The sequence below is a fragment of the Lampris incognitus genome, chromosome 1, assembly GCF_029633865.1.
Source record: "Lampris incognitus isolate fLamInc1 chromosome 1, fLamInc1.hap2, whole genome shotgun sequence".
Classification (NCBI taxonomy): domain Eukaryota; kingdom Metazoa; phylum Chordata; class Actinopteri; order Lampriformes; family Lampridae; genus Lampris; species Lampris incognitus.
Window position 1 is genome coordinate 125394928 of NC_079211.1, and position 25213 is coordinate 125420140.

General features: G+C 47.0%; 1 protein-coding gene across 2 annotated transcripts in view; it reads left to right on the plus strand.

Moving 5' to 3' along the window:
- LOC130121697 (acyl-CoA dehydrogenase family member 11-like) overlaps positions 1-14343 on the plus strand; it is a 39333-nt gene extending 24990 nt beyond the window's left edge. For both annotated transcript variants that reach the window (XM_056290567.1, XM_056290559.1), the window contains exons 4-15: positions 591-690; positions 823-940; positions 3734-3876; positions 4051-4203; positions 4610-4704; positions 4813-4912; positions 5565-5705; positions 5807-5899; positions 6039-6146; positions 6255-6426; positions 13733-13799; positions 13932-14343. In XM_056290567.1, the coding sequence (XP_056146542.1) occupies positions 591-690; positions 823-940; positions 3734-3876; positions 4051-4203; positions 4610-4704; positions 4813-4912; positions 5565-5705; positions 5807-5899; positions 6039-6146; positions 6255-6426; positions 13733-13799; positions 13932-14046 (1405 nt within the window). In that variant the 3' untranslated portion in view covers positions 14047-14343. The remainder of the gene's footprint in view (positions 1-590; positions 691-822; positions 941-3733; positions 3877-4050; positions 4204-4609; positions 4705-4812; positions 4913-5564; positions 5706-5806; positions 5900-6038; positions 6147-6254; positions 6427-13732; positions 13800-13931) is intronic.
- Positions 14344-25213: the final 10870 nt, after the last annotated feature.

A 25213-nucleotide genomic window follows, 5' to 3' on the forward strand; every position in this document is an offset into this window, starting at 1 on the left:
GTAGCGGTCTGTTAATAACAATAATAATAATAATAATAATAAACGATTTATATAGCACTTTTCTTATTCCGTTGCATTCCAACACGGGGATTGCCGGTTCGAATCCCTGTGTTACATCTGGCTTGGTTGGGCGTCCCTACAGACTCGATTGGCCGTGTCTGCAGGTGGGAGGCCGGATGTGGGTATGTGTCCTGGTCGCTGCACTAGCACCTCCTCTGGTTGGTCAGGGCGCCTGTTCGGGGGGGGGGGGGACTGGGCATGATCCTCCCACACGCTACATCCCCTTGGTGAAACTCCTCACTGTCAAGTGAAAAGAAGCGACCGGTGACTCCACATGTATCAGAGGAGGCATGTGGTAGTCTGCAGCCCTCCCCGCATCGGCAGAGGGGGTCGAGCAGTGACCGGGATGGCTCAGAAGAGTGGGGTAATTGGCCAAGTACAATTTGGAGGAAAGGGGGGGGGGTCTAAGAATTTTTTTTTTCAAATCCTGATGTGAGCTTGTAAAAGTTTAGAGTAAAATAATTGCACTTCTTCACACTGATGTGCTGTGCTATGTGTCTGTGTGTGTTTGTGTGTATTGTGTGTTTCAGCCGTGTGTACCAGATGAGTAAGCTGTACATTTATGCTCCCTCTTCTGGTCTCTACACCTGTCCTCTGGCTATGACTGACGGAGCAGCCAAAGTCATCCAGGTATGTAAGAAAAAAAATCAGATTGATACATTAGCAATACTCTACTTGTTTTAAAGCATAATTTGCGATAATTGATGATGATAACGATGATTATGTGAATTTCAGCCTTACTGTTTCATTGTGTATATACAGTCTCTTTGTGTGTCACGGCCAGTAGAGGAAGCCTACACTCGTTTGACCACTCGTGACCCTGAACGTTTCTGGACATCTGGGCAGTGGATGACTGAACGAAGAGGAGGTTCTGATGTGGGTTAGTAATGTTATATGTTATGGTTGCAATCACAGTATCGTAAGATGGCGACAGATGTACTCTTAAGCCAGGGATGGTTGTTCCCTCTTCACATAGATGGCCTCTTTGATTCCTCATTCAAACCAGCGTTCCTCGCTATCGGGGGAGGGGGGGGTGCTGAGAGTACATCTCTCACCATCTTACAATGCTGTGATTGCAACTATTCCCCAATCCTCTGTGAATAGTACACATTGCCATTATAACTCTACACTGTAACAAATAATCTGCTGATTTAGTCAAGTCAAGTCAAGTTTATTTATATAGCACATTTAAAACAACCACAGTTGAACCAAAGTGCTGCTCAAGCTTAAAATACAATGTAAAATAAGTAACACATATGAATATAAAAATACATGTAAAAGTAAAATAAAGGAATTAAAATGTAAACAATAAAACACAAGAGTAAAAGTATATTTCCAGAATAAAATCACCGTGTCTAGCTCAACTTAAATTGAATGCCAGCGAGAAGAGGTAGGTCTTTAACCAATATTTAAAAGTCTCTAGGGTCTGAGCAGATCTTATGTGTACTGGTAGATTGTTCCAGAGAACAGGGGCAGCCACTGCAATGGCTCTGTCACCCCTATTCTTAAGCCTGGATCTCGGAACATGTAAGAGCATCTGGTTTGCTGACCTGAGTGCTCTGACTGGTGTATGATAATATATTAGCTCAGATAAATAAGATGGTGCCAGCCCATTTAACGACTTGAAAACAAGTAATAAAATCTTAAACTGGATCCTAAAACAGACAGGAAGCCAATGAAGGGAGGCCAGTACAGGCGTTACGTGATCACATCGCTTCTTTCCTGTCAGCAGGCGAGCAGCTGCATTTTGTACAAGCTGCAGGCAACGAAGTGATGACTGAGCTATGCCAACATACAAATAGTTACAATAATCTAGATGAGAGGTAATAAGCGCATGAATTACCCTTTCAAGATCATTTGGAGGGAGATAGGCCTTTACTTTTCCCAGAAGTCGTAATTGAAAAAAACTTGTTTTGACTACTGAGCTTATTTGTTTGTCAAAGTTAAAAGAGCTGTCAAAAATCACCCCAAGATTCCTAACAGAAGAGTGACTGTAGGAAGCTAAAGGGCCAAGAGCACTATCATAACCATCCAGCAGATCAGGCTGTCCATATACAATAATTTCAGTCTTATTTTGATTTAATTTCAGGAAATTTAACTCCATCCATGTTTTGACATCCTTTAAACAACTCAGCAAAGCCTGTATAGAATCTCTGCTGTTTGTTTTTATAGGCAGATAGATTTGCAAATCATCAGCAAAACAATGAAAAGACATATTATGTTTTTTAAAAATGGACCCCAAGGGCAGCATATACAATGAGAATAGAATGGGGCCCAAAATGGAGCCTTGGGGGACCCCACAGTTAAGTGGGGCTGCAGCTGAAGAGAATTGATCTATATGGACAGAAAAGCTTCTATTTGACAGGTAAGACTTGAACCATTCTAGGACAGTACCTTTAATGCCTACACATAGCTCAAGATGTGATAAAATAATATCATGGTCAGCCGTGTCAAAGGCAGCAGTCAGGTCCAAAAGCACCAGAACAGCGGAGTTCCCAGAGTCCACAGTTAAAAGAAGATCATTAAAAACTCTTAAAAGGGTTGTTTCAGTGCTGTGACGTGATTTAAAACCAGACTGGAACTTTTCACAAATGCCATTAATTTCTAGGTGCATTTGTAATTGTACATAAACTGCTTTCTCTAAGACTTAACTTAAAAAAAGTGTCCGGGTAGTGTAGCAGTCTATTCCGTTGCCTACCAACATGGGGATCACCAGTTCGAATCACCGTATTACCTCCAGCTTGGTTGGGCATCCCTACAGACACAATTGGCCATGTCTGCGGGTGGGAAGCTGGATGTGGGTATGTGTCCTGGTTGCTGCACTAGCACCTCCTCTGGTTGGTCAGGGTGCCTGTTCAGGGGGCAGGGGGAACTGGAGGGAATAGCATGATCCTCCCACATGCTACATCCCCCGGGTGAAACCCCTCACTGTCAGGTGAAAAGAAGCTGCTGGCGACTCCACATGTATCGGAAGAGACATGTGGTAGTCTGTAGCCCTCCCCGGATCGGCAGAGGGGGTGGAGCAGCGACCAGGACGACTCAGAAGAGTGGAGTAATTGGGCCGGGTACAATTAGGGAGAAAAAGGGGGAATAATCCAACAAAAAAAAAGAAAAAGAAAGTAAGGCAACCTATTACACTGATGAATGTGTGTGTGTGTGTGTGTGTGTGTGTGTGTGTGTGTGTGTGTGTGTGTGTGTGTGTGTGTGTGTGTGTGTGTGTGTGTGTGTGTGTGTGTGTCTTTACTGTGGCTCTTAGGTAGCCCCCATGTTATGGAGAAGTGATCATTGATCATTTGAGCTCTGCACACTCTAGTTGAGATTACTCAGAAAAGGGCCTTACTTGTTTTAAGTGAAACCAGCAGATTATTTTTTACAGTGTAGTTAATGATCACGGCATTTGCATATGAAACTGATCGTTGGTTGCAGTCGTTATGCAACTGTATTGTTTATAAGGGTGGGGGTACCTGCAGTCAGTTGAGACTGGAGCGGTCACTTAGATGAGTGATGAAACGTTTCTCTCAATAAACGTTGTGTCCAGATGAACTGATTCAGCTTTCTGGGATTTCCTTACCTGGACTATTGAGCATGCGTCGAGACTTGGTACCTTTATTAGGCAAAACTATGGCCATTAAAGTAATGTTTCCTTTACTCCCTTCTGTATATTTCCTTATAGCCAGTGGCACAGAAACAGTGGCTGTGCCTCAGACGGATGGTACATACAAACTGCACGGATTCAAATGGTTCACCTCTGCTACAGATGCAGACATGACTCTCACACTGGCCAGAATCCAAGACACAGAGAGAGCAACTATATCGGTACTACTTACCATTCACCCTTTTTTCTTCAGCTTTGTGGTCCTTTTGTTTTCCACTGTATCCATGTGTGCTCTTAACATCACTCCTCGCTCTTGAAACTTCTCTCTGAGTGATTTGTTGTGTTTTCCGCTCGAGCACTTAAGTATCATTTGTGCACTCATTTCCGATCCACAGGGTAGCAGAGGTTTGTCTCTGTTCTATGCGGAGGTGAGCCGAGATCTGGAGGGCAGACTGAAAGGTATAGAAGTTCAGAGACTGAAGGACAAACTGGGCACCAGACAGATGCCCACTGCTGAGTTATTACTGGATGGTCTGCCTGCACACAGGGTAATCCTCAGTTATTAAAGACAGTGTGATCTCTCTTCTGGTTTATGTAGGTAGTTGATATGAGTAGTAATACTGCAATGGGAAATTCCTTTATGGCTCAAGTATGATGACATGCAAGTGTACAAAACAAAGCATGATCAGGACACTGATCAAAACGGACAAAACAGAATACTTCTAGCAAACCACACTGGGTTTAGGTGCAAAGCTTCAACACACAACAAGTATTTGAACCTCCCTCCAGATACTCTAGAAAGTTAAAACTTTTTTTATGAGACAACTTAAATTCGTTTTGTTTCTTAAAATTGTCATTTGGAAAATAAGCATTTGCTCTTGAATAACTGGCTTTATGTATATCACAGAAGAATGAAAAAGATCCTCTCGTCCTGTTTTCTTCCTCCGTGCACAGCTGGCAGATGAGGGAAGAGGTGTAGCCTCCATAGCTAACATGCTAACAGTCACCAGGATCCACAACAGTGTCTCTGCAGTAGCGGCCATGAGAAGGTAGGGTGTCCTCCTTACCCAAACTACAGCTCTGTGTCTACTGAACTTAATTTTACAAATGTGTGATCTAAATAAGCTGATTAATTTGTGCACATTTGTGTCTCACAGGGTGGTCCAGTTGGCTCGTGACTATGCCACTCGTCGGACTGCTTTTGGCAAGCCTCTTAAAGACCACCCACTCCACATGCAGACCCTTGCTAGAATGGAAGTAAGCTGGTATTAGAGGTTAGCTGTCCGCTGGTGCATCTCAAATCTTCAATATAAGTAATCCAATTTATTGATTTCAACATGTATTTGCTTATAAATAGATGCGTTTAGCTCTAGCATTAAAAGTAATGGACTTGCTATGCCTTTACATTTCAATTCTCCACATCCTAAGTTAAAATAAGAATCTCGACGATTCTCAAATAAATATCTATGAAGTTACTCTGTGAGACAGTGATGGTTCAATTTCTATTTGAGCACAATAGGGGAAAAATCAAGTTGTAATTTACTTGCACAATATAAATACTGCAAATGCAGAGTCACAAGTGAAACCTCTTCTGGTTTTAACATGCTTCCATTTCAGTGAAGTGTATTCAGTACTTATATGATGGCAGGAGAGGATGTTTTCCTGTCTCTGTCATTGTGAAAAGTGTCCTTCCCTACCCTCACCACCCCTCTTCTGTTCCCACTCAACTCAAACGCACACACATCAAAACAATCATCAGACCAAAACACAAAAAATTTAAGCGAAGTGCAATAACTTAGTGGGGCTCATTTGCCTAGAAGCTACTGTTTGACACTATTGCACCTTTTAATAAAATCTTGCTTTCCCCATTTTTCTTCATTCATGTCTTTGTCTTTCCTCCCTTCTTTAGGTGGAGACTCGTGGAGGCTTCCTGCTGCTGATGGATGTGTGTCGTCTGTTGGGCCGAGAGGAAACTGGTCTGGCTACCCAGTTGGAGACACACCTCCTTCGCCTGCTCACACCAGTTGTCAAACTCTACACCGGGAAACAGGTGCATGCGTCATACTAATACTCAGTCACATTGACAAACTGTCATTTGAGGTGGAAATGGTGATAGTGATTTCTGCCCTGTGTCTCTGTGTCTTGTCTCAGGCAGTCGCAGTGGTCTCAGAGGGTTTGGAGAGTTTTGGTGGACAGGGCTACATTGAGGACACGGGGTTGCCTGGAATTCTTCGGGATGCACAGGTGAGACCAGTCAGGGCTATTGGATGTGAACAATAACAATAGTTTAATTGTCGTGGTCCTTTTGAGCAAGGATGTAAATGCCCATAATTTCATTGCCTAGTTTTCACACAAACCTAGCTCCCCTTGGTTTTCTCATCAGGTGCTGAGTATATGGGAAGGTACAACAAATGTTTTGTCTCTGGACGTGCTGCGCTGTGTAGCTCGTAGCTCCGGATTGGTTCTTGAGGCCTACTTCACCCACACCAAGGTCAGGGAAACATCAACTCGCAGCTCCCACTAATGATTATGATCACAAGTTATTCCATAACAAGTTTGTGTCGGAATTTGATGTGCATCTGTTGTTTCCTCCTTCTAGTCCCTGCTTGCCGCAGCTTCTGCTATCCCTTCACTGAACCCAGCTGTAAGAGCTGTGAGTGGCGCCCTCTCTGGACTGGCAGAATTTGTACAGATAGCAGCTGCCAGACCACCCAGCCATCTAGAGTTGGCTGCTAGAGACCTTGCATACAGCCTAGCTCGCCTCTACATGGGTAACTACCACTACCACCTACGCACAAACACCAAACCACATTTTTATCATCTGTTGTACCCTCATATAGTCAAGTCAATTTTATTTGTGTAGCCAAATATCACAAATTACAAATTTGCCTCAAGGGGCTTTACAGCAACACAACATTCTGTCCTTAGACCCCTAAAAAAAAAAAACCTTTAACAGGGAGAAAAAATAGGAAGAAACCTCAGGGAGAGCAACAGAAGAGGGATCTCTCTCCCAAGATGGACAACGTGCAATGGATGTTGTGTTTACACAATTTACAGAATAACACATAGAAAGAGGATAACAAAATTATAATGGAATTATAAAATATATGAAGAATATGATGAGGAGGATGCCAAGCAGTGTCCAGATGCCACCAGAACAGCCCAGGACCCGAGCCACACGACTAGCATCACCATGTTAAAAAAAATAATTAATAAGTTAGTCACACATCTTAGTGAGAGAAGGATATATCATTAAAACAGGATAATAGAATTATATGGATTTATAAGATATCCATCCATCCATTATCCAAACCACTTATCCTGGGGATACCAAGCAGTGTCCAGGTGGCAACCACCATCACCATGGAGACCTGGGAGGAGAACAGACTGCACATGCACACAAGGGAGACTCACATCACACCATTCACACACAGAAAAAGAGAAAGGAGAAGACATCATTTAGAGGGAGAGAAAAAACATGTGAGAGAAGAGAACAGTTTGCAATAGGAGGGTTTCCATGCAACATCATCACAGAGATGCGTGAGCAACTAGGGGGCAGAAAGCAGCTACAGCGCAGAGATTTTAACCAAGATAGAGCTCAGATACAGCAGAGATGATGCGCAGTTGTCATGCAATAAACTGCACAAACCGCCAAAAGGACAGGTGGAAAATGTTCACCATTCCAAAGGGGTCACATGCCATTTTCATTGTTGAACCGCTTTGGTAGCTCTCAAAAGATTATGAGATGCATAATCTTTTGAGAGCTACCAAATGTTGAACATTTTCATTGTTGAACCGCTTTGGTAGCTCTCAAAAGATTATGCCTCTCATAATCTTTTGAGAGCTACCAAAGCGCTTTTGCCCCCTGGCTGCGCACGCACCCATTAATGTTTGTAAACAGGAAACCCGTCTATAGTCAATAATCTATATGCTATAATCTCGTCAGCAGAACAGTGCTTGGTAAATTCATTGAGACAGAAACTGACCCGCCATGCAGTACAGGTTTGAAGCACTCCACTTAAAGGCAACTAATTGTAGGCTGGGTTTTTTGGCAACTAATTCTCAAAAAACCCAATGATTCACACCAGCAGAATTACAGCACCTCGCCCGGAAAAGGGAAACTGGGGCCCCCTCCTGGAGCCAGACCTGGGAGGGGAGCTCGCCGGCGAGCGTCTGGTGGCCAGGCCTTGGCCCATGGGGCCCGGTTGGGCCCAGCCCGAAAAAACAACATGGAGCCACCACCCCGTGGACCCACTACACACAGGGATGAGCATTGGGGTAGGGTGCAATGCAGACTGGGCCGCAGGCAAAGACAGCGACCGGGGCATGCCAACTTCCGGCATCGCAGATTGGTCCTCGGGATGTGGAATGTCACATCTCTGGCAGGGAAGGAGCCTGAGCTGCTGAGGGAGGTGGAGCGATACCAACTAGATATAGTTGGGCTCACCTCCACACATAGCATGGGCTCTGGTACCAAACACCTGGAGAGGGATAGGACTCATTACTTTTCCGGAGTTGGCCAAGGTGACAGGCACCGGGCCGGTGTGGGGATACTCACAAGTCCCCAGTTGAATGCCGCCGTGTTGGAGTTCTCCCCGGGGAATGAGAGGGTTGCCTCTATACGACTGCAAGTTGCTTGGGGAAAGGCTCTGACTGTTGTGTGTGTTTATGCACCGAATAGCAATTCGGAGTATCCAACCTTCTTGGAGTCTCCTGGTGGTGTCCTGGATAGGGCTGTGCCTCGGGACTCTATAGTTCTGCTGGGGGACTTCAACGCTCATGTGGGCAACGATGGAGAAACCTGGAGGGGTGTGATTGGGAGGAATGGCCTCCGTGACCTGAACCCGAGCGGTGCCTTGTTATTGGACTTCTGTGCAAGTCGTGGATTGGCAATAACGAACACCATGTTCGAACTTAAGGTAGTTCATAAGTGTACTTGGTACCAGAACACCTTAGGCCGAAGATCGATGATAGACTTTGTGGTCGTATCATCAGATCTGTGGCCATATGTTTTTGACACTCGGGTGAAGAGAGGAGCAGAGCTGTCAACTGATCACCACCTGGTAGTGAGTTGGATCAGATGGCGGGGAAGGCTGCCAGACAGACCTGGCAAACCCAAACGTGTAGTGAGAGTGAACTGAGAACGTCTGGCAGAGGCCCCTTTCCATGAGGTCTTCAACTCCCACCTCCGGAAGAAGTTTTCGTGTATCCCGAGGAAGGCTGGGGAAATGGAGTCTGAGTGAGCCATGTTTAAAGCCTCTATTGTAGATGCGGCAGGCAAGATCTGTGGTCAAAAGGTCATCGGTGCCTGTTGAGGCAGCAACCCAAGAACCCGCTGGTAGACACAGGCAGTGAGGGAAGCCGTCAGGCTGAAGAAGGAGGCCTTTCGGACTTGGTTGGCCCAGGGGTCTCCTGAAGCAGCAGACAGGTACTGGAAGGCCAGAAGGGCTGCCGCTTCAGCAGTCGTGAAAGCAAAAACTTGGGTGTGGGAGGAGTTCAGCAACACTATGGAGGAGGACTTTCAGTTGGCCTCAAAGAAGTTCTGGCAAACCATCCAGCGACTCAGGAAGAGGAAGCAGGGCTTGACTCAAGCTGTGTTCAGCCGGGGAGGGGAACTGTTGACCCGGACTGGGGATGTTGTCAAGCAGTTGAAAGAACACTTTGAGGAGCTCCTGAACCCAACTAACACGTCTTCAGTGGAGGAGGTAGAGTCTGACGACTCAGGGCAAGCCCCACCCATATCCCTAACAGAGGTCTCTGAGGTAGTTAAAAAGCTCCTCAGTGGCAAGGCGCCAGGTGTGGATGAGATTCGCCCTGAGATGCTGAAGGCTCTGGACGTTGTTGGGCTGTCTTGGTTGACATGCCTCTTCAGTGTTGCATGGAGGTCGGGGACAGTACCTGTGGAGTGGCAGACTGGGGTGGTGGGTCCCATATTCAAAAAAGGGGACCGGAGGGTGTGCTCCAATTATCGGGGCATCACATTGCTCAGCCTCCCTGGGAAAGTCTACTCTAGGGTGCTCGAAAGGAGGCTCCGACAAATTGTCGAACCTCAGATCCAGGAGGAACAATGCAGATTCCATCCTGGCCGTGGAACAATGGACCAAATCTTTATCCTTGCAGAAGTGCTGAGGGGGGCATAGGAGTTTGACCAGCCAGTCTACATGTGTTTTGTGGACTTGGAGAAGGCTTACGACCGTGTACCCCAGGGCACTCTGTGGGGGGTACTGCAGGAGTATGGGGTACCGGGGCAGTTGCTACAAGCCATCCGGTCCTTGTATAACCAAAGTGAGAGCTGTGTCCGCATTCTTGGCACAAAGTCAAACTCATTTTCGGTGGGTGTCGAACTCCGCCAAGGCTCTCCTTTGTTTCCGATTCTGTTTGTGATATTCATGGACAGGATCTCAAGCCGCAGCCGAGGTGAGGAGTGTGTCTGTTTTGGGAACCTCAGAATTGCATCTCTGCTCTTCGTAGATGATGTGGTTTTGTTGGCTTCATCAGAACACGACCTCTGGCGCGCACTGGGGCTGTTTGCAGCTGAGTGTGAAATGGCTGGGATGAGAGTCAGCACCTCCCAGTCTGAGGCCATGGTTCTCTACCAGAAAATGGTGGATCGCTTCCTCCAGGTTGGGGATGAGTTGCTGCCCCAAGTGAAGGAGTTCAAGTATGTCGGGGTCTTGTTCACGAGTGAGGGTAGGATGGAGCGGGAGATTGACAGATGGATTAGTGCAGCATCAGCAGTAATGCGGACGTTGTACCGGACCGTTGTGGCGAAGAAGGAGCTGAGCCAGAAGGCAAAGCTCTCAATTTACCAGTCAATCTTCGTTCCAATCCTCACCTATGGTCATGAGCTTTGGGTAGTGACCGAAAGGGTGAGATCGCGGATATAAGCGGCTGAAATTAATTTCCTCCAAAGGGTGTCTGGGCTCAGCCTTAGAGATAGGGTGAGGCGCTCGGACATCCGGAGGGAGCTTGGAGTAGAGCCTCTGCTCCTTCGCATCAAAAGGAGCCAGTTGAGATGGTTTGGGCATCTGATTAGGATGCCTCCTGGTCGCCTTCCTTTGGAGGTTTACCGGGCACGGGCAACTGGGAGGAGACCCTGGGGTAGACCGAGAACTCGCTGGAGGGACTACATGTCCAATCCGGCCTGGGAACGCCTTGGGATCCCCCAGGAGGAGCTGGAGGGTGTTGCTGGGGAGAGGGATGTCTGGAGTGCCGGAGTGCCCTACTTAGCTTGCTGCCACAACGGAGACCCCGAACTGTTGAGCAACTGAAGTCGTACATCAAGCAAGAATGGGAGAGAATTCCACCTACAAAGCTTCAACAATTAGTGTCCTCAGTTCCCAAACGCTTATTGAGTGTTGTTAAAAGGAAAGGTGATGTAACACAGTGGTAAACAAGCCCTGTCCCAGCTTTTTTGGAACATGTTGCAGGCATCAAATTCAAAATGAGTGAATATTTGCAAAAAAAACCCAATAAAGTTTATCAGTTTGAACATTAAATATCTTGTCTTTGTAGTGTATTCAATTGAATATACTAGGTCGAAAAGGATTTGTAAATCATTGTATTCTGTTTTTATTTATGTTTTACACAACGTCCCAACTTCATTGGAATTGTGGTTTGTAATTTGGCCAAGAGGTGAAATATAAAGAGAAAAAAGTAGAGGGCCAAGAACTGAACCCTGAGCTACACCATATCTAACGTCAGAGAATTTTGATACAATATTACTATAGCAGACACAGTGTGTTCTTCCAGATACGTAGGATTTAAGACAAGAGAGAGCTAAGCCAGAGACACCAAAATTAAAATTTAATCTGTTTAATAGTATACAGTGATCAGTTGTGTCAAAGCTGCACTGAGGTCCAGTAGTAGAAGCACAGAAGTGGAATCAGAGTCCATAGCTAGTAAAAGATCATACACCACTCTGATCAGAGCAGTTTCAGTGGAGTGACAGGCCCTGAAAGCCGATGAAAAAGGTTCATATAGAATGGTTTTCTTCTAAATGGGTTGAAAGTTGTTGATACACAACTCTCTCTAGTACTTTTGAAAAGAATGGAAGATTAGAGACTGGTCAATAGTTATTGAGAGACCCTGGATCAAGGTGCATTTTTTTAAGTAGCTGTTTAACCACAGTTGTCTTAAAATTGCCGGGAACAGGGGTCCGCAGTGGTGTAGCGGTCTAAGCATCGGCTTTGTGTCGATGCAGTTGCCCACTGGGGACTGGGGTTCGCGCCCTGGTCTCGTCAGATCCGACTATGGCCGGACTCGATGAAGCAGCAATCATTGGCAACGCTGTCTTCGGGAGGGGGGCGGAGTCAGCTTGTGTTCGTCACGTGAATGCGTCTCTGTGTGTATCGGAAAAAGCAGCGGTTCGACCTGGATTCGCTTTGTCACGAAAGTGGGGAGGCGTCTCCTTCGAGACTGCCGGCTGGAGAGATGCAGTTGGCAAACGCATGCAGTACGAGGGTGGGTGTTTGAATTAAAATAGGGATCGATTGGCCACTAAATTGGGAGAAAAAAGGAAAAATCAGAAATAAATTTAGGAAACATTGCTGGGAACAGTGCCAGTAGTAAGTGATAAATTAACAATGTCTAACATTTTAGGTCCCAGGAAAGGCCAGAGGTCTTTAAAAAGTTTTGCTGGTAAGGGGTCCAGTAAGCAAGTAGTTGGTTTAGAAGCTGACATGAGCTTAGTCAAAGTATCAAGAGAGATAGTCTCAAAAGCTGTAATAAAAAGGACTATCAGGGACTCGTTGTATAGATATGAATTTGGTAAGACAAGATCTGCAGGAGTACCTGGAGTTGAAGAACTAATTTTGTTTACGATCTCATCAACCTTATTGCAGAAAAAGTCTAGAAACTCATGGGCTGTGAATGGTGAGCGGCTAATAGATGGCTGCTTTTTTTTATTAAGTTTAGATACAGTGTCAAAGAGAAATCTGGGGTTATGTTTATTAATATTGATTAAATGAGATAAAGCAGGAGATAAAGCACACTTTTATTTCAATAAACACTCATGCCAAGATAGGTAAAAAACGTCCAGTTTTGATTTTCGCCATTTATGTTCCAGTCTCCTGCAGGCTCGCTTAAGAGCATGTGTCTCATCATTAAACCAGGGTGTAGGCCTCTTAGCTCTGGTAGTGAGAGGTGCAACTGAATCGAGGAGACTAGAGAGGGACACATTTTCAACAGAGTCAGTCACTACAGTGAAAGGAGCCAAGACTTCAGGCAGCTTCTGGCTAAATGCAGTTTCAGTGGAGGGACCAATGTGGCAAATGGCAATTACATCTGTGCCGACATAAACTTTACAGGCCAATAATGCTTCAAATTTAATGAGAAAATTATTTGACACAGCAGATGTGGTTGGCAAGACATTCAGATCAGAAACAGCTATCCCTTTAGATAAAACCAAATCAAGGGTGTTACCACTACAATGAATTGACTCTTCAACAAACTGAGCGAACCCAAAAGTATCAACAAAGGCTTTACTTAGAGGATTAGCAGCCTTATTCAGATGAATATTGAAATCACCAAGAATTAGAAACTCATCAGAATGAGTAACAAGACCTGAGACAAATTCTCCAAATTCTTCAAGAAATAGTGAATAACAGCCACGAGGTCGATAGAGTATCACAATTTGGACTGGGCCAAGTCTATTCATGGCTGAGGGAATGGACCAAGAACAAGAGCCTCAAAAGACTGGAATTTAGATTCAAGTCTAGAATTCAGATAGAAAATACATTTATATATTAAGGCAATACCCCCGCCTTGTTTATTTGCCAGTGCTACATGGGTATAAGTATAGTCAGGTGGGGAAACTTCATTTAAGGGAAGGAAAACATTTGGTTTCAGCCATGTTTGACATAACCCAGTCATATCGAAACTATGTTCAAGAATCAGATAATTTATTAGTAAGGCTTTGGTAGACAATGATCTGATGTTTATGAAACAAAATTTAACCATCTGAAACCAAATATAAGCCTATAGCTGTCAAATTATAACAACCACAGTCCAATTACATATATAATACCATACTATCTTTTCCATTGTGATGTGAAGTAAATGTGACTTTATTTTCAGGTGCTCTACTAATAAACCATGCTTCTTGGGAAGGAGCATCTGAATCTGATACTTATGCTGCTATCAGGTGAAAACTAATAAATAAAAAAAAACAAGTCCAAAATACTTGCATTAGCAGAAATTTAATCTGTACTTATTTTATTGATGCCATCAAGGGCCCCATGTGTTTTTGTAAAATTTAATTGTATCAATCTACTAGGTGGTGTGAGCAAGACTTATGTCCAGTGGTGACAAAGAATGCCACAGGCTGGTACAGTCCCAAGACTCCATCACTGGATGCTGTACTTGTGTATGAACGACCAACCCAGGGCTGAAAATCTAAAGAGTCATTAATGTCTGATCTTCTGTTTCTTGGCGTTTTGTTTATAGCAGTTGAAGACTGGGTTATTGTCACCTACATTGTAGATTATATAGATAGATTTTGCCCGTTATTTGTGGAAGACAATAATTTCCTCCAGTTTAATTTGTCAGAATATCAGAGCCGCAATTTGAGTTTTGTATACGTGTGTCATAATTATAATAAAGCATATATCATCCTTTGATCTCTCTCGTATGTCCACCATGAAATATGATATCTATCTCCCCTCAGTTATTTGTTCAGTGTTCCAATGTTTTAATTTGCCTTTTAAAACGGGAATTTGATGCAGTATTCATGATATTACAACTTTTTAATATCATCAGCAGAACAACATATTCAGTAATTGGGTTTTTGAAGTGATGAAAGCTGAGAGAGCATAAATGCTGGTCTGAGAAATAAAGAATGGATTAAATATAAGGTTCTGTGGGGCATATATATGGATGAGATATGATAATGTATAAATTATATATACATAAATGTTGTACTGTGGTGATACACCGACACATTCACCAGGGGCTGCTGCTCCTTTAAGGCAGACGTTCAGAGTGCTGACGTAGGCACTGCGTTGAGTTTTCCAGGAAGTGGAGCCATGTTTTCAGCAGCCTAGCGGTTAGCTGGTTGCCACGAGAGATTGTGTCGTATCGGTGTTGTTTTATGTGGCGAGTAAACGGAATTGACTTTAGTCCATGGGCCAGACGATATTTCGGTACACTCAAGGTGGCAAAACTTACTTATAATTTTTGAAAGGATCCATGTCTGTAGATGATATTTTGGTATGATAACCATTCCTGAGTGGCAGCTGTATCACAGTTATCAGCTCATGAAGTTAACCACCCGCTAAACTAAATTGCATTTTAGACGCTGGTGCATATCCTGGTTTAGCCTCATGGTCAGGACATTTTTCAATGTTCTATAATATTGTCTTTGGTATCATTTTAAAGGGGACCTTCTTAGCTTTCATTCAAGCCCTGTTGTGGATATTTCTCACAAATATAGAGGTCACTTGAGCTCTTCAACCCGTCAATAACACACATCTTTCTGCAATGTTCGCCTAAACTATATACTTTCTTTTAGCCCTGTGGCATCTAGGAATATCAGGGACACAAAACACAAAAACTGGAATACTCAAAGGACTGTAAAGATTCAGAAAATGTATAATATACCCATACTATTTCACTGTGTGAGGTGATTGTGAGCCTTAAATGAGAACTAGACCAAAGCCAGTTAGGTCACAAACTGGTCTCTATACATTTGTTTAAATACACAATCAAAATACATGATAAAAAGGAATACCATAGTGAGGTAATGAACTATTTTAATATTTTAAACAACATTGACATTTACATATACTTAGTCAATGATACATGTAATCTCATATCATTAGTGGGTATATGTAATGGTAATGGGTAGGGTAATGGGTATATGTGAATATGGTTACATTATTGTTATCAAGCTCTGGGTAACCAAGTCCAGAATCAACATCCTGTGCATCAATAGACTACTACCACAGTAATACCATCAGAATCATCACACTGTCATTCATCAAACTGCTCGTTTCTCTCATCATCTGACTCCCCAAGTTCAAAGTCCAGTTCTGGACCATCCTGCTGTTTTTGGTTACTGCAGGTCTGTAACCTGCACATGTCTGTGCATGGAAGTCCATTTGACAGGCACATGCAGCTTGGCATTTTGCATGAATGCACACACTTGCATGTTAGCATTTCCAAGACCACATCTGGTGCAGGTGGGGAGCGCATCCAGTAAATGGCCAGCTTGCCTTCATCGTCTGTCCATCCATGCTCAGTAGGGCTTGGCACCACAGGGTTAGCCTGCAGACAGCACTTCCATATTGCTGCCTGATAGTTGGCTCGTTGAACATGCATAAAGAGACAGTCTCTACATGGTGGCAGCTGGCTGGACTCAACCTCTCCCCTTTTGGTGCAGAAGAGCTGGTAACGCAGTTTGTTCACCTCAGCAGTGCTGCTATTAGCAACATACATCCGACAGGTGAACTGCTCAATTTTCTGGAACAGCTCATCACTCACATTCCATGTCTGTCCCAGTTGACTAAAAGTCTCTTGGCAGGAAGTGTGCTTTCTCACTATCTTCAGGGCATTCAGCTTCCCTCGACCAGCGAATGCACTGACAGTGTCGCAGCCTGTGAAGGCATGTAAGCCAATTAGGCTGTCACAGATGCTGTCTCCAAGTGAACTTGCCAGTTTGGTGATGTCGACAAACCGTGTGCGGTTCTGAGTCCCACACTTCTGGTAGATGGGACAGGTGATGTCCTTCTGGAAGCCAAGACAAAGCACCATGACATCAGTGTCCTCAGCTGTGATGATAACTGACTTTGAGCCCGCATTTGCTGCATGCAATGCATGCAGAAGCAGACGGGTGTCAGCTTCTTCATGTGTGGAGTGCAGTTCTGCTGCTTCCTCACACCCATCTTCTGTCAACTTGTAGCAGGTTTCCTCACAGGTCATGTACAACACCTTGCCATGCAGCATAGCTCTGTATCGTGGGAGTTTCCACTCTTCCACCAGAAACTTGATGAGACTGGTCTTGTTGGAGGAACTGCACAGAAATTTTCTCCACTGCTGGACGTGGTGTCCCCCTGCAAGATTCTTGTACTGGAGAGTGATGTCTCCACCCCGGTTCAGTCGTTCAGCATCTTTGATCGAAGTCTGGTGATAGACATCAAAAGCAACATCAATCCTCCCACTCTGTGCTCCCTCATGGAGGACCTGGGTCAAGGCTGACTCTGCCACCTGTGCAAAGGTTTTGTTGTTGCCATTCATTTTTTGGACCAGGCTCATCCCATCAATGATGGAAGTAGATGGGATTGGGATGTCTTCTGCAGGAGATACATTCTTTTCAAGCTCTCTGGCAAGTGCAGCCTTGTTTGTTTTTCGTAAGGACCCATCAGCATTTGCCAGTGCCCATGGTAGTGGGCCCAATGGGTAGGCAAGGACATCCTTCAGATTCACCTTCCTGCTTTCAGCCACCGGGATCATGTGACTGAAAAGGTTTCTATCTGCCTTCAGAACCACATCCTGTGCTTTCTTTCCATGAGCTTGTTTTGTGCTGACATTGGAGAATGTTTTCAGACTTTGCTTGGTCATCTTGTCGTGGAATTTCACAGGTGGTGGGTCTGCATCTAACCTTGTTTGCTGGAATGCTTGGTAGGCCTCTTCTCCTTTCTCAAGAGCTCTCAAGAGATCTATGGTCACATCAGGTGGAGCCATGTTGCCAGTGGAGAGGCTAACCAAATCAATCTCATCAGTTGACATAGGATTGAGCCAGTTATTCTCCATAAGGTCCATGAGAGACTGGACATCTGCTTCATCTCTCTTGATCCTTGGACTCTGTAGATCTGGATGAGACCATTTGCACCTGCCTTGACCTGTCAGGTCTCTCAGCTGTCTGAGGTACATGCTTCTATACTCAGCTGTGAGATAATATTTGGTCACAGCTCCTGGCTTCAAGCTGAATCCCTTTGTCCCTCCAGCTGTTTGGGTGTCTTTGTTCACCGTTTCTTCTATAGCTTGGTCAACAGGGATTCGGCCAAAGGGATTGGTGGAGCCCAGTTGGACTGAGAAGCCTCCTTCCATGAATTCTGTGTACACATCTGGGTGTGTGATGGGCAGCTCAGACATCTGGGCGTAGTAGTAGGGGAGGTAGCGTGCATAATTCATCCTGTCATAAGCAAAGCACCATGGGATCATTGCTCGAATGCTAGCCAAGTGTAGCATCCAGTCTCCCTCTCTGGATGCTCGGATGAGCCCCAACAAGATTTCAACCATGTCCAAATAGGACATCCAGAAGTTCGAGAGGCTGCCGTTTCCACCTCTAAGGAACTCACGGTAGACTTCAAATAGATCCATGATGCGTGTACAAGAGCTGTTCTCGAGGACCTCCTTCAAAGCATGTTGTGAGACTTCTTTCCCAAGGCTGTCAATGGTCTTCAGTGTCTCATTCAGGTGAACCATGTCATTCCTGTGAGTTTCTTCCAACCAGGACAGGAAACCATTCAAGGTCAGTCGCATGAGAGCCTCATACAGGAGCTTGTGTAGTCGCACTGCCCTGTTGTACTTGCGGCCATCCATAACACCAGCAATTGAGCCTTCTGCAATCATGCCAGACTCAATGCAGAGGTCTTTGAGTCCAGCATCTTGGAAACGCTTTCCTATTATTGCCAGCAGTGTGCAGATGGTGTGGAATACCCCAAGCCTAACGATGATATCATGGAACTTGTCATGGTGTTTCCATGTGATCTCGACAGCCTTCGCATACAGGGCTTGGTCAAAGACACAGACAATCTTCCTCAGGCCTAAGCACTGCATGATGCTCAGTGACTGGTTAAGTACCTCGTTGACAGTAGACATTTGTGTTGCTGGAGCATTGATGGTAGGCAGATAGCCTATATTGTCGGGGATGACCGTCATCTCTCCTCGAGTCAGGATGTTGAAGCCTGTCCAGCTGCTGACTGACTGTTCTTCTTGTTATGACATGCGTGCTAGGACCCAAAGAAGGTTTTTCTCTCTGGCAAGCTTAGTATTGGCTGCAGTATCGGCATCTGACTTTTTGCTTTGTGGTGGCCCTACCCGTTGTCCAGCATTGTAAGTTGGTAACATTGGTGGGGGTCCATCAATGCTTCTCTTCTTTGTTTTGGGAACAGTGGGCATGGGTTGGACAGGAAGTGGGTTGACTGGCTTTGCTTGCACAGCAATCCCATTGACTCTGTGAGATGTTCCCTCACCACTGACAGTTTCTTCAAGACGGTCGATATTGTTCCAGGCTAAAGTAGTGAATATGCCAGGATGGATGTTAGCTGGAAGGGCAATGCCACTCCCTGATGATGAGAGTTTCTGGAGACACAGGGCAGTGTTGATCTCTTCCATCTGTGAATAGGACACACTGTGACCAAGTCGGTTGAGGATGTTTATCAACTCTACATTTCCTGTCAACGATTTGACACTGAATGGCAGAACAATGTGCTTGGAAGGCTTGGTATTTCCACATGTCACTGCATATACTATGTCATGGCCAAATGACTGCAGAAGGCACTGCACTCTCTGGGATGCATGATCAGGATCATTTGAGCCTGTGAGTAGAGAGTACAGGAAGATAATGAGCGACTCTGGAATGGTAGGACATTCTGCTTCTGGTTTGACTTCAGGCGGCCAGGTTTGAGGAACATCTTGACTTTTAATGTCTGCTCTCAATTTGATGGCTGCTTTGGCTATAACATCTTGTGCACTGACACTTTTCAGGGTCTGCAGCTCCCTTTTGAGAGACTGATTTTCTTTGGCAAGTTCCCTCATGGACAAGTTATCGGGATAGAGGAGGAATTTTCCTTTCTCATCAGGGAATATCTGCAAGGCTCCAGCAAACTCACTCTCCAGGTTTCGCCTTATGTGCTTCTTGGTTGATTCCTTGACTTGGGCAATGCCTTGGGAGTTCATTGAAGCTACCAGTCTAGAAGAGAGATCAGTCATTGTCATCACTTGAGGATTGCCAAAAAGCTCCATCCTGATGAAGAGGAACAGCTCATTGTATGCCTTATTCACAGCAGCTTCATACTGGGCTGCAGCATCATCATCTTCATTGCTGGCAACCTCTCCTTTGGAAACCTCTTCTTTGGTGTAAAGTCTATAGCATGACCTGTGGTAGTGCCCTTCAGCTGCTACAAGGTCTCTACTCACAATGGCAAGGATTCTGCTGTCCCTTTTCTTTGTGGCTGCACTCCTGATCTTTGCATCGGCTCGCAGTTCTCGACACTGCACCAGTACTTCTCTCGTATTCTGTCTCTTGGAATATTTGCTGTTTTTCTGACAAAATATGCACTCTGCATCATAAGTCCTAGATGTACTTGGAGCATGTCGAGCTACTCTCTTAGATTGTTTCTCTTCAGCAGAGACACAACTTTTCTTTTCTTTTGCAAGGAGGCCATCAAGAATTTGCTTCATAGTGAAGATACTGCGACACTTTCTGTGGTAGTAGATTGCTGGAATCTGTCCCTCAGGAATGTCTTTTGCCAGTTTCAAAACTGGTGCATGATTTCATATCTGAGCTGCCCTGAGCAGAGTTCTCCATGAGTCGACACTTTGTAGTGAAACCAGCTTATCTGTATCATCAGAACAGTGGATAATGCACTCCACCCGTGGGCGCTTTGGTATTGGGTAAAAACTTGCTTGTTCACCAGTGGCCATATTCAGTCAGTTTTCACCTGCCACATACAAACAAATACATGTAACTTAGGTGTATGAACACTACTAAAACAAAGTTTACTTTGCTTCACCAGCGTCATATTACCATTATTTATCTTACATAGCCACAAATAGATACATTACCTAGTTGCTATGCAACAGCTGTATTTTGTCCACATGAGGCCGCTAAAATCAACACAAGATGAAAGTTCCTCGTAGCCACTTTAACTAATCATATTAACATATACATTAAAAGAACATGCTAACATTATGGGAAATTAGCTTACAATCTTCTCCAGAGTGAGACAAGAAGATAGATACCAGTTTCCTCTATATGTGTTTAGTAGAAAGCTATCTGGCTGCACGTTAGCCTAGCTTAGCATAATGAATGGAAGTACACAGTACTGGTTATCCTTGGTTGTTGGCCAACTAAGAACTGTCCCAGAGTTTAAGCTAGGCTAATCAGTACCAGGGGTGTTGAAATGCTATATTTGTAAAAATCTGGGCAAATACACAATCGTGAGAGGCACAGAAACAGGTTTCCTGAAAGAAAAATGAAATAGCTGCTCATTTGGAAAGGTTATCATGTATTATTTTACTTCTGTTAGTGTACCAAATAAAATGGCACCAGTGAAGTTGTGTCACCTTGGGTGATATCGATATCTGGTCTGACCCATGGACTAACTGGCTTTGGTCTAGTTAGTTTCTTAGTAATAATGCCCTTCTAATTTAAGGTTCACAATCACCTCACACAATGAAATAGTATGGGTATATTATACATTTCCTGAATCTTTACAGTCCTGTGAGTATTCCAGTTTTTGTGTTTTGTGTCCCTGATATTCCTAGATGCCACAGGGCTAAAAGAAAGTATATAGTTTAGGCGAACATTGCAGAAAGATGTGTGTTATTGACGGGTTGAAGAGCTCAAGTGACCTCTATATTTGTGAGAAATATCCACAACAGGGCTTGAATGAAAGCTAAGAAGGTCCCCTTTAAAATGATACCAAAGACAATATTATAGAACATTGAAAAATGTCCTGACCATGAGGCTAAACCAGGATATGCACCAGCGTCTAAAATGCAATTTACTTTAGGGGGTGGTTAACTTCATGAGCTGATAACTGTGATACAGCTGCCACTCAGGAATGGTTATCATATCAAAATATCATCTACAGACATGGATCCTTTCAAAAATTATAAGTAAGTTTTGCCACCTTGAGTGTACCGAAATCGGAAATTTTGGGCTCTGGCCCATGGACTACTTGACTCGATCTCTCCGTCTCCTCATTCCTGCACTCCCACATTGGTGACCCCGCATGTTGATAACGAGCATGTCGACCCAAAGCGATGACGACACCGCTCCAGCTCCGAGTGATGCTAACGTTATGGCTCATGTTAACGCTAGCATCTCAGCAGCAACGGTGAAGTTGCCCGAGTTTTGGCAGCACAGTCCCCGGCCATGGTTTCAGCACATTGAAGCCCAGTTCGAGCTGGGAGGAATAACGCGGGACGTTACGAGGTATTTCCATGTGGTGGCGGCCCGAGCTATGGGGCTACTGGAAGCCCCCCCCCCCCGGCTGTGGGAAAATACGGCGCACTCAAGGCATTCCTTTTACAGGTCTTCGAGCTGTCGGAGATGGAGAAGGCGGATCGCTTGTTGTCACTCAACGGACCCAGCGATAGCAAACCTTCTGAGCTGCTGGAGAAGATGTTGGCCGTTTTGGGCTCGGCGGACCCCTCCTTCATGTTCACCCATATTTTTCTACAGCAGCTCCCAGCGCCTGTGCGCACAGCGCCAGCCAGCTCCCCCCTCTCCTCCACCAAAGACTACCGCGCTCTGGGTGCGGAAGCGGACAGGATTTTCCTCGCCAACCGGCAGCAGTTCGTTCATGCGATGCTCTCGCCTCTGGAGGACGCAGCGGGCACCGCGGCTGCGGTGGCTGCCCGCCGCCAGCGTGACAGCGGGCTGTGTTATTACCACAACAGGTTTGGTGCCAGGGCCAAACAGTGTCGCCCGCCATGCAGCTTCAGCATCCAGGGAAACGCCAGGGCCGGCGCGGCGAGAACAGCAGGCTGTTGTTTATCAAGGACGCCTTATCTGGCCGGCGGCTACTGGTTGATTCGGGCGCTCAGCGTAGCATCCTGCCTGCATCGGCAACGGACACCATGGCCGGCGGACAAGGTCCCCCGATGGATGCAGCGAACCGCACGCCCATACGTACCTACGGCACCAGGTATGTGGAGGTGTGTTTCGACGGGCGGCGTTTCGGCTGGGACTTCGTTATGGCGGCGGTGTCAGTTCCCCTCCTGGGCGCGGACTTCCTGTGCGCCTTCAAGCTGCTGGTGGATGTTACGTAGGTCGCTTGATCGATGCTGTCTCTTTCGCTACATACCCGTGCACACTGGGAGATGCAGGGACGCTCGGCCTGTCAAACATGCCCGTCGCCGGAGATACGTATCAACGACTGCTCGCAGGGTTCCCTGACCTCGCCACACCTACATTCTCAGCGGTGGCCAAGTATGGCGTAGAGCACCATATTGCTCGGCGCCTCGACTCAGCTAAGCTCGCGATCGCCAAGGAGGAGTTTGCCACCATGGAACGCCTCGGCATCGTGCGCCGCTCGGACAGCCCGTGCCTCCCCCCTGCACATGGTTTCTAAGGCTGACGGCGGTTGGCGCCCCTGCGGCGATTTTCGTCGCCTGAACAACGCCACAACCCCTGACCGGTACCCCGTCCCGCACATACAGGACTTCTCCGCCCACCTGCGGGGGCCAGATTTGATTAGATTTGGTGCGGGGCTACCACCAGGTACCGGTCCACCCTCGGGACGTGCCCAAGACAGCGGTCATCACGCCATTTGGACTCTTCGAGTTCCTGCGGATGCCCTTCGGTCTCAAGGGGGCAGCGCAGACGTTCCAGCGGTTGATGGACTATGTGCTACGGGATGTGCCGTTGTTGTTTGTTTACTTGGATGACATTCTCGTGGCCAGCGCGTCCACGGAGGAGCACCTGACGCAGCTCCGGCAGTTGTTCGAGCGGCTCAGTGCGCATAGACTCATAGTCAACCCAGCCAAGTGCCAGTTTGGCCTGTCGTCCATCGACTTCCTCGGCCACCGCGTCTCCCCGCAGGGGGCCGTTCCGCTTCCTGCCAGAGTGGACGTCGTCGCCAGTTTTCCACGCCCCCGCACTGTGAAGTCATTGCAGGAGTTCCTGGGCATGGTGAACCTTTATAACAGGTTCATTCCCCGCGCAGCTCACCGCATGCGGCCCTTGTACGAGGCCCTGCGGGGCAAGGAAGCCAAGGGCGAGGTAGACTGGTCCCTGGGGATGGACGAAGCTTTCGACGACGCCAAGGCTGCGCTGGCCAATGCCGCTTTGCTGGCGCTCCCGTCCCCCGCTGCCCCGATTGCCCTCACGACCGACGCCTCAGACTATGCGGTCGGGGCGGTGTGCGAGCAGTGGGTGGGCGGCGCCTGGCAGCCCCTTGCCTTCTTTAGGAAACAGCTTAAAGACAATGAGCGGAAGTACAGCACCTTCGACCGAGAGCTCCCGGGTCTCTTCCTCGCCACCCGACACTTCAGGTTCCTGTTGGAAAGACACCCTTTCACTACTTTCGTCGACCACAAGCCGCTGACATTTGCCATGGCCAAGACCTCCGAGCCGTGGTCCGGGTGCCAACAGCGTCAGAGCTTTGCCACCTCGGAGTTTACCACGGACATCCGGCACGTGGCTGGCAAGAACAACTTGGTCGCTGACTGCCTCTCCCGGGCGGTGGCAGGGGCCGTTCACTTGGGACTCGATTGCGCTGCCATGGCTGCAGACCAAGCCGCTGACGCGTTCATCCAGGCCTATCGGAAGGCCGCTACGGAGCTGTGGTTGGAGGATGTGGTGTTTGATAGCGCCAACGCCACGCTCCTCTGCGACGTTTCCACGGGCTAGCCCCGCCCTATGGTGCCCAACGGCTGGCGGCGCCGTGTTTTTGACGTTATCCATGGCCTTTCCCACCCCGGTGTGAAGGCGTCCACTAAGCTGGTGGGGGCCAAGTTCGTCTGGCCCGGCCTAAGGAAGGACGTCAAGGCCTGGGCTGACTCCTGCGTGGTGTGCCAGCGTTCCAAAGTACACCGTCATACCAGAGTCCCCTTGGCGCCATTCCTGGTGCCCGAGAGGCGTTTTGACCATGTGAATGTGGACCTGGTGGGCCCCCTGCCCCCCTCCCACGGGTTCACTCACCTTCTCACCCTGGTGGACAGGACCACCAGGTGGCCGGAAGCTGTTACCCTGTCATCGTCACGTCTACTGAGGTGGCCTGGGTGTTCATCGGGTCCTGGGTGGCCTGTTTTGGCATGCCTGCTGACCTCACCTCAGACAGGGGCCCGCAGTTCACGTCAGACCTCTGGACTGCAGTCGCACAGGGGCTGGGGGTGAAGCTCCACCACTACACAGCGTACAACTTGCAGGGCAACGGACTTTGTGAGCGGTTTCATCCGTCTATGAAGGCCGCTCTTAGTGCCAGCCTCACGGACAGCAACTGGGTCGATCGCCTCCCGTGGGTCATGCTCAGCCTTCGCTCCGCCCCCAAGGAAGACCTCCAGTCCTTGTCTGTCGAGCTGGTTTACAGCCAGCCGCTACGTGTCCCGGGTAAGTTTCTCCCGGACGCCGTGGCCCCCTGGTCTGCAGCTTCTCATCGGGTTGTGGTCCAGGACGGTGCCAACGCTTTCGCTCCGATCCCTACATCTCACCACTGCCTCCCTCAGTCCTACGTCCCCAAGAATCTGCTGTCGGCCAGGTACGTCTTCATCCGCCGCGACAGCCACCGTACCCCCCTGCAGCCCCCCTATGACGGGCCCTTCCGCGTCCTGGAAGCGGGGCCTAAGAACTTTGTGGTGGACATGGGGGGCAACCGGAGCGGGTCT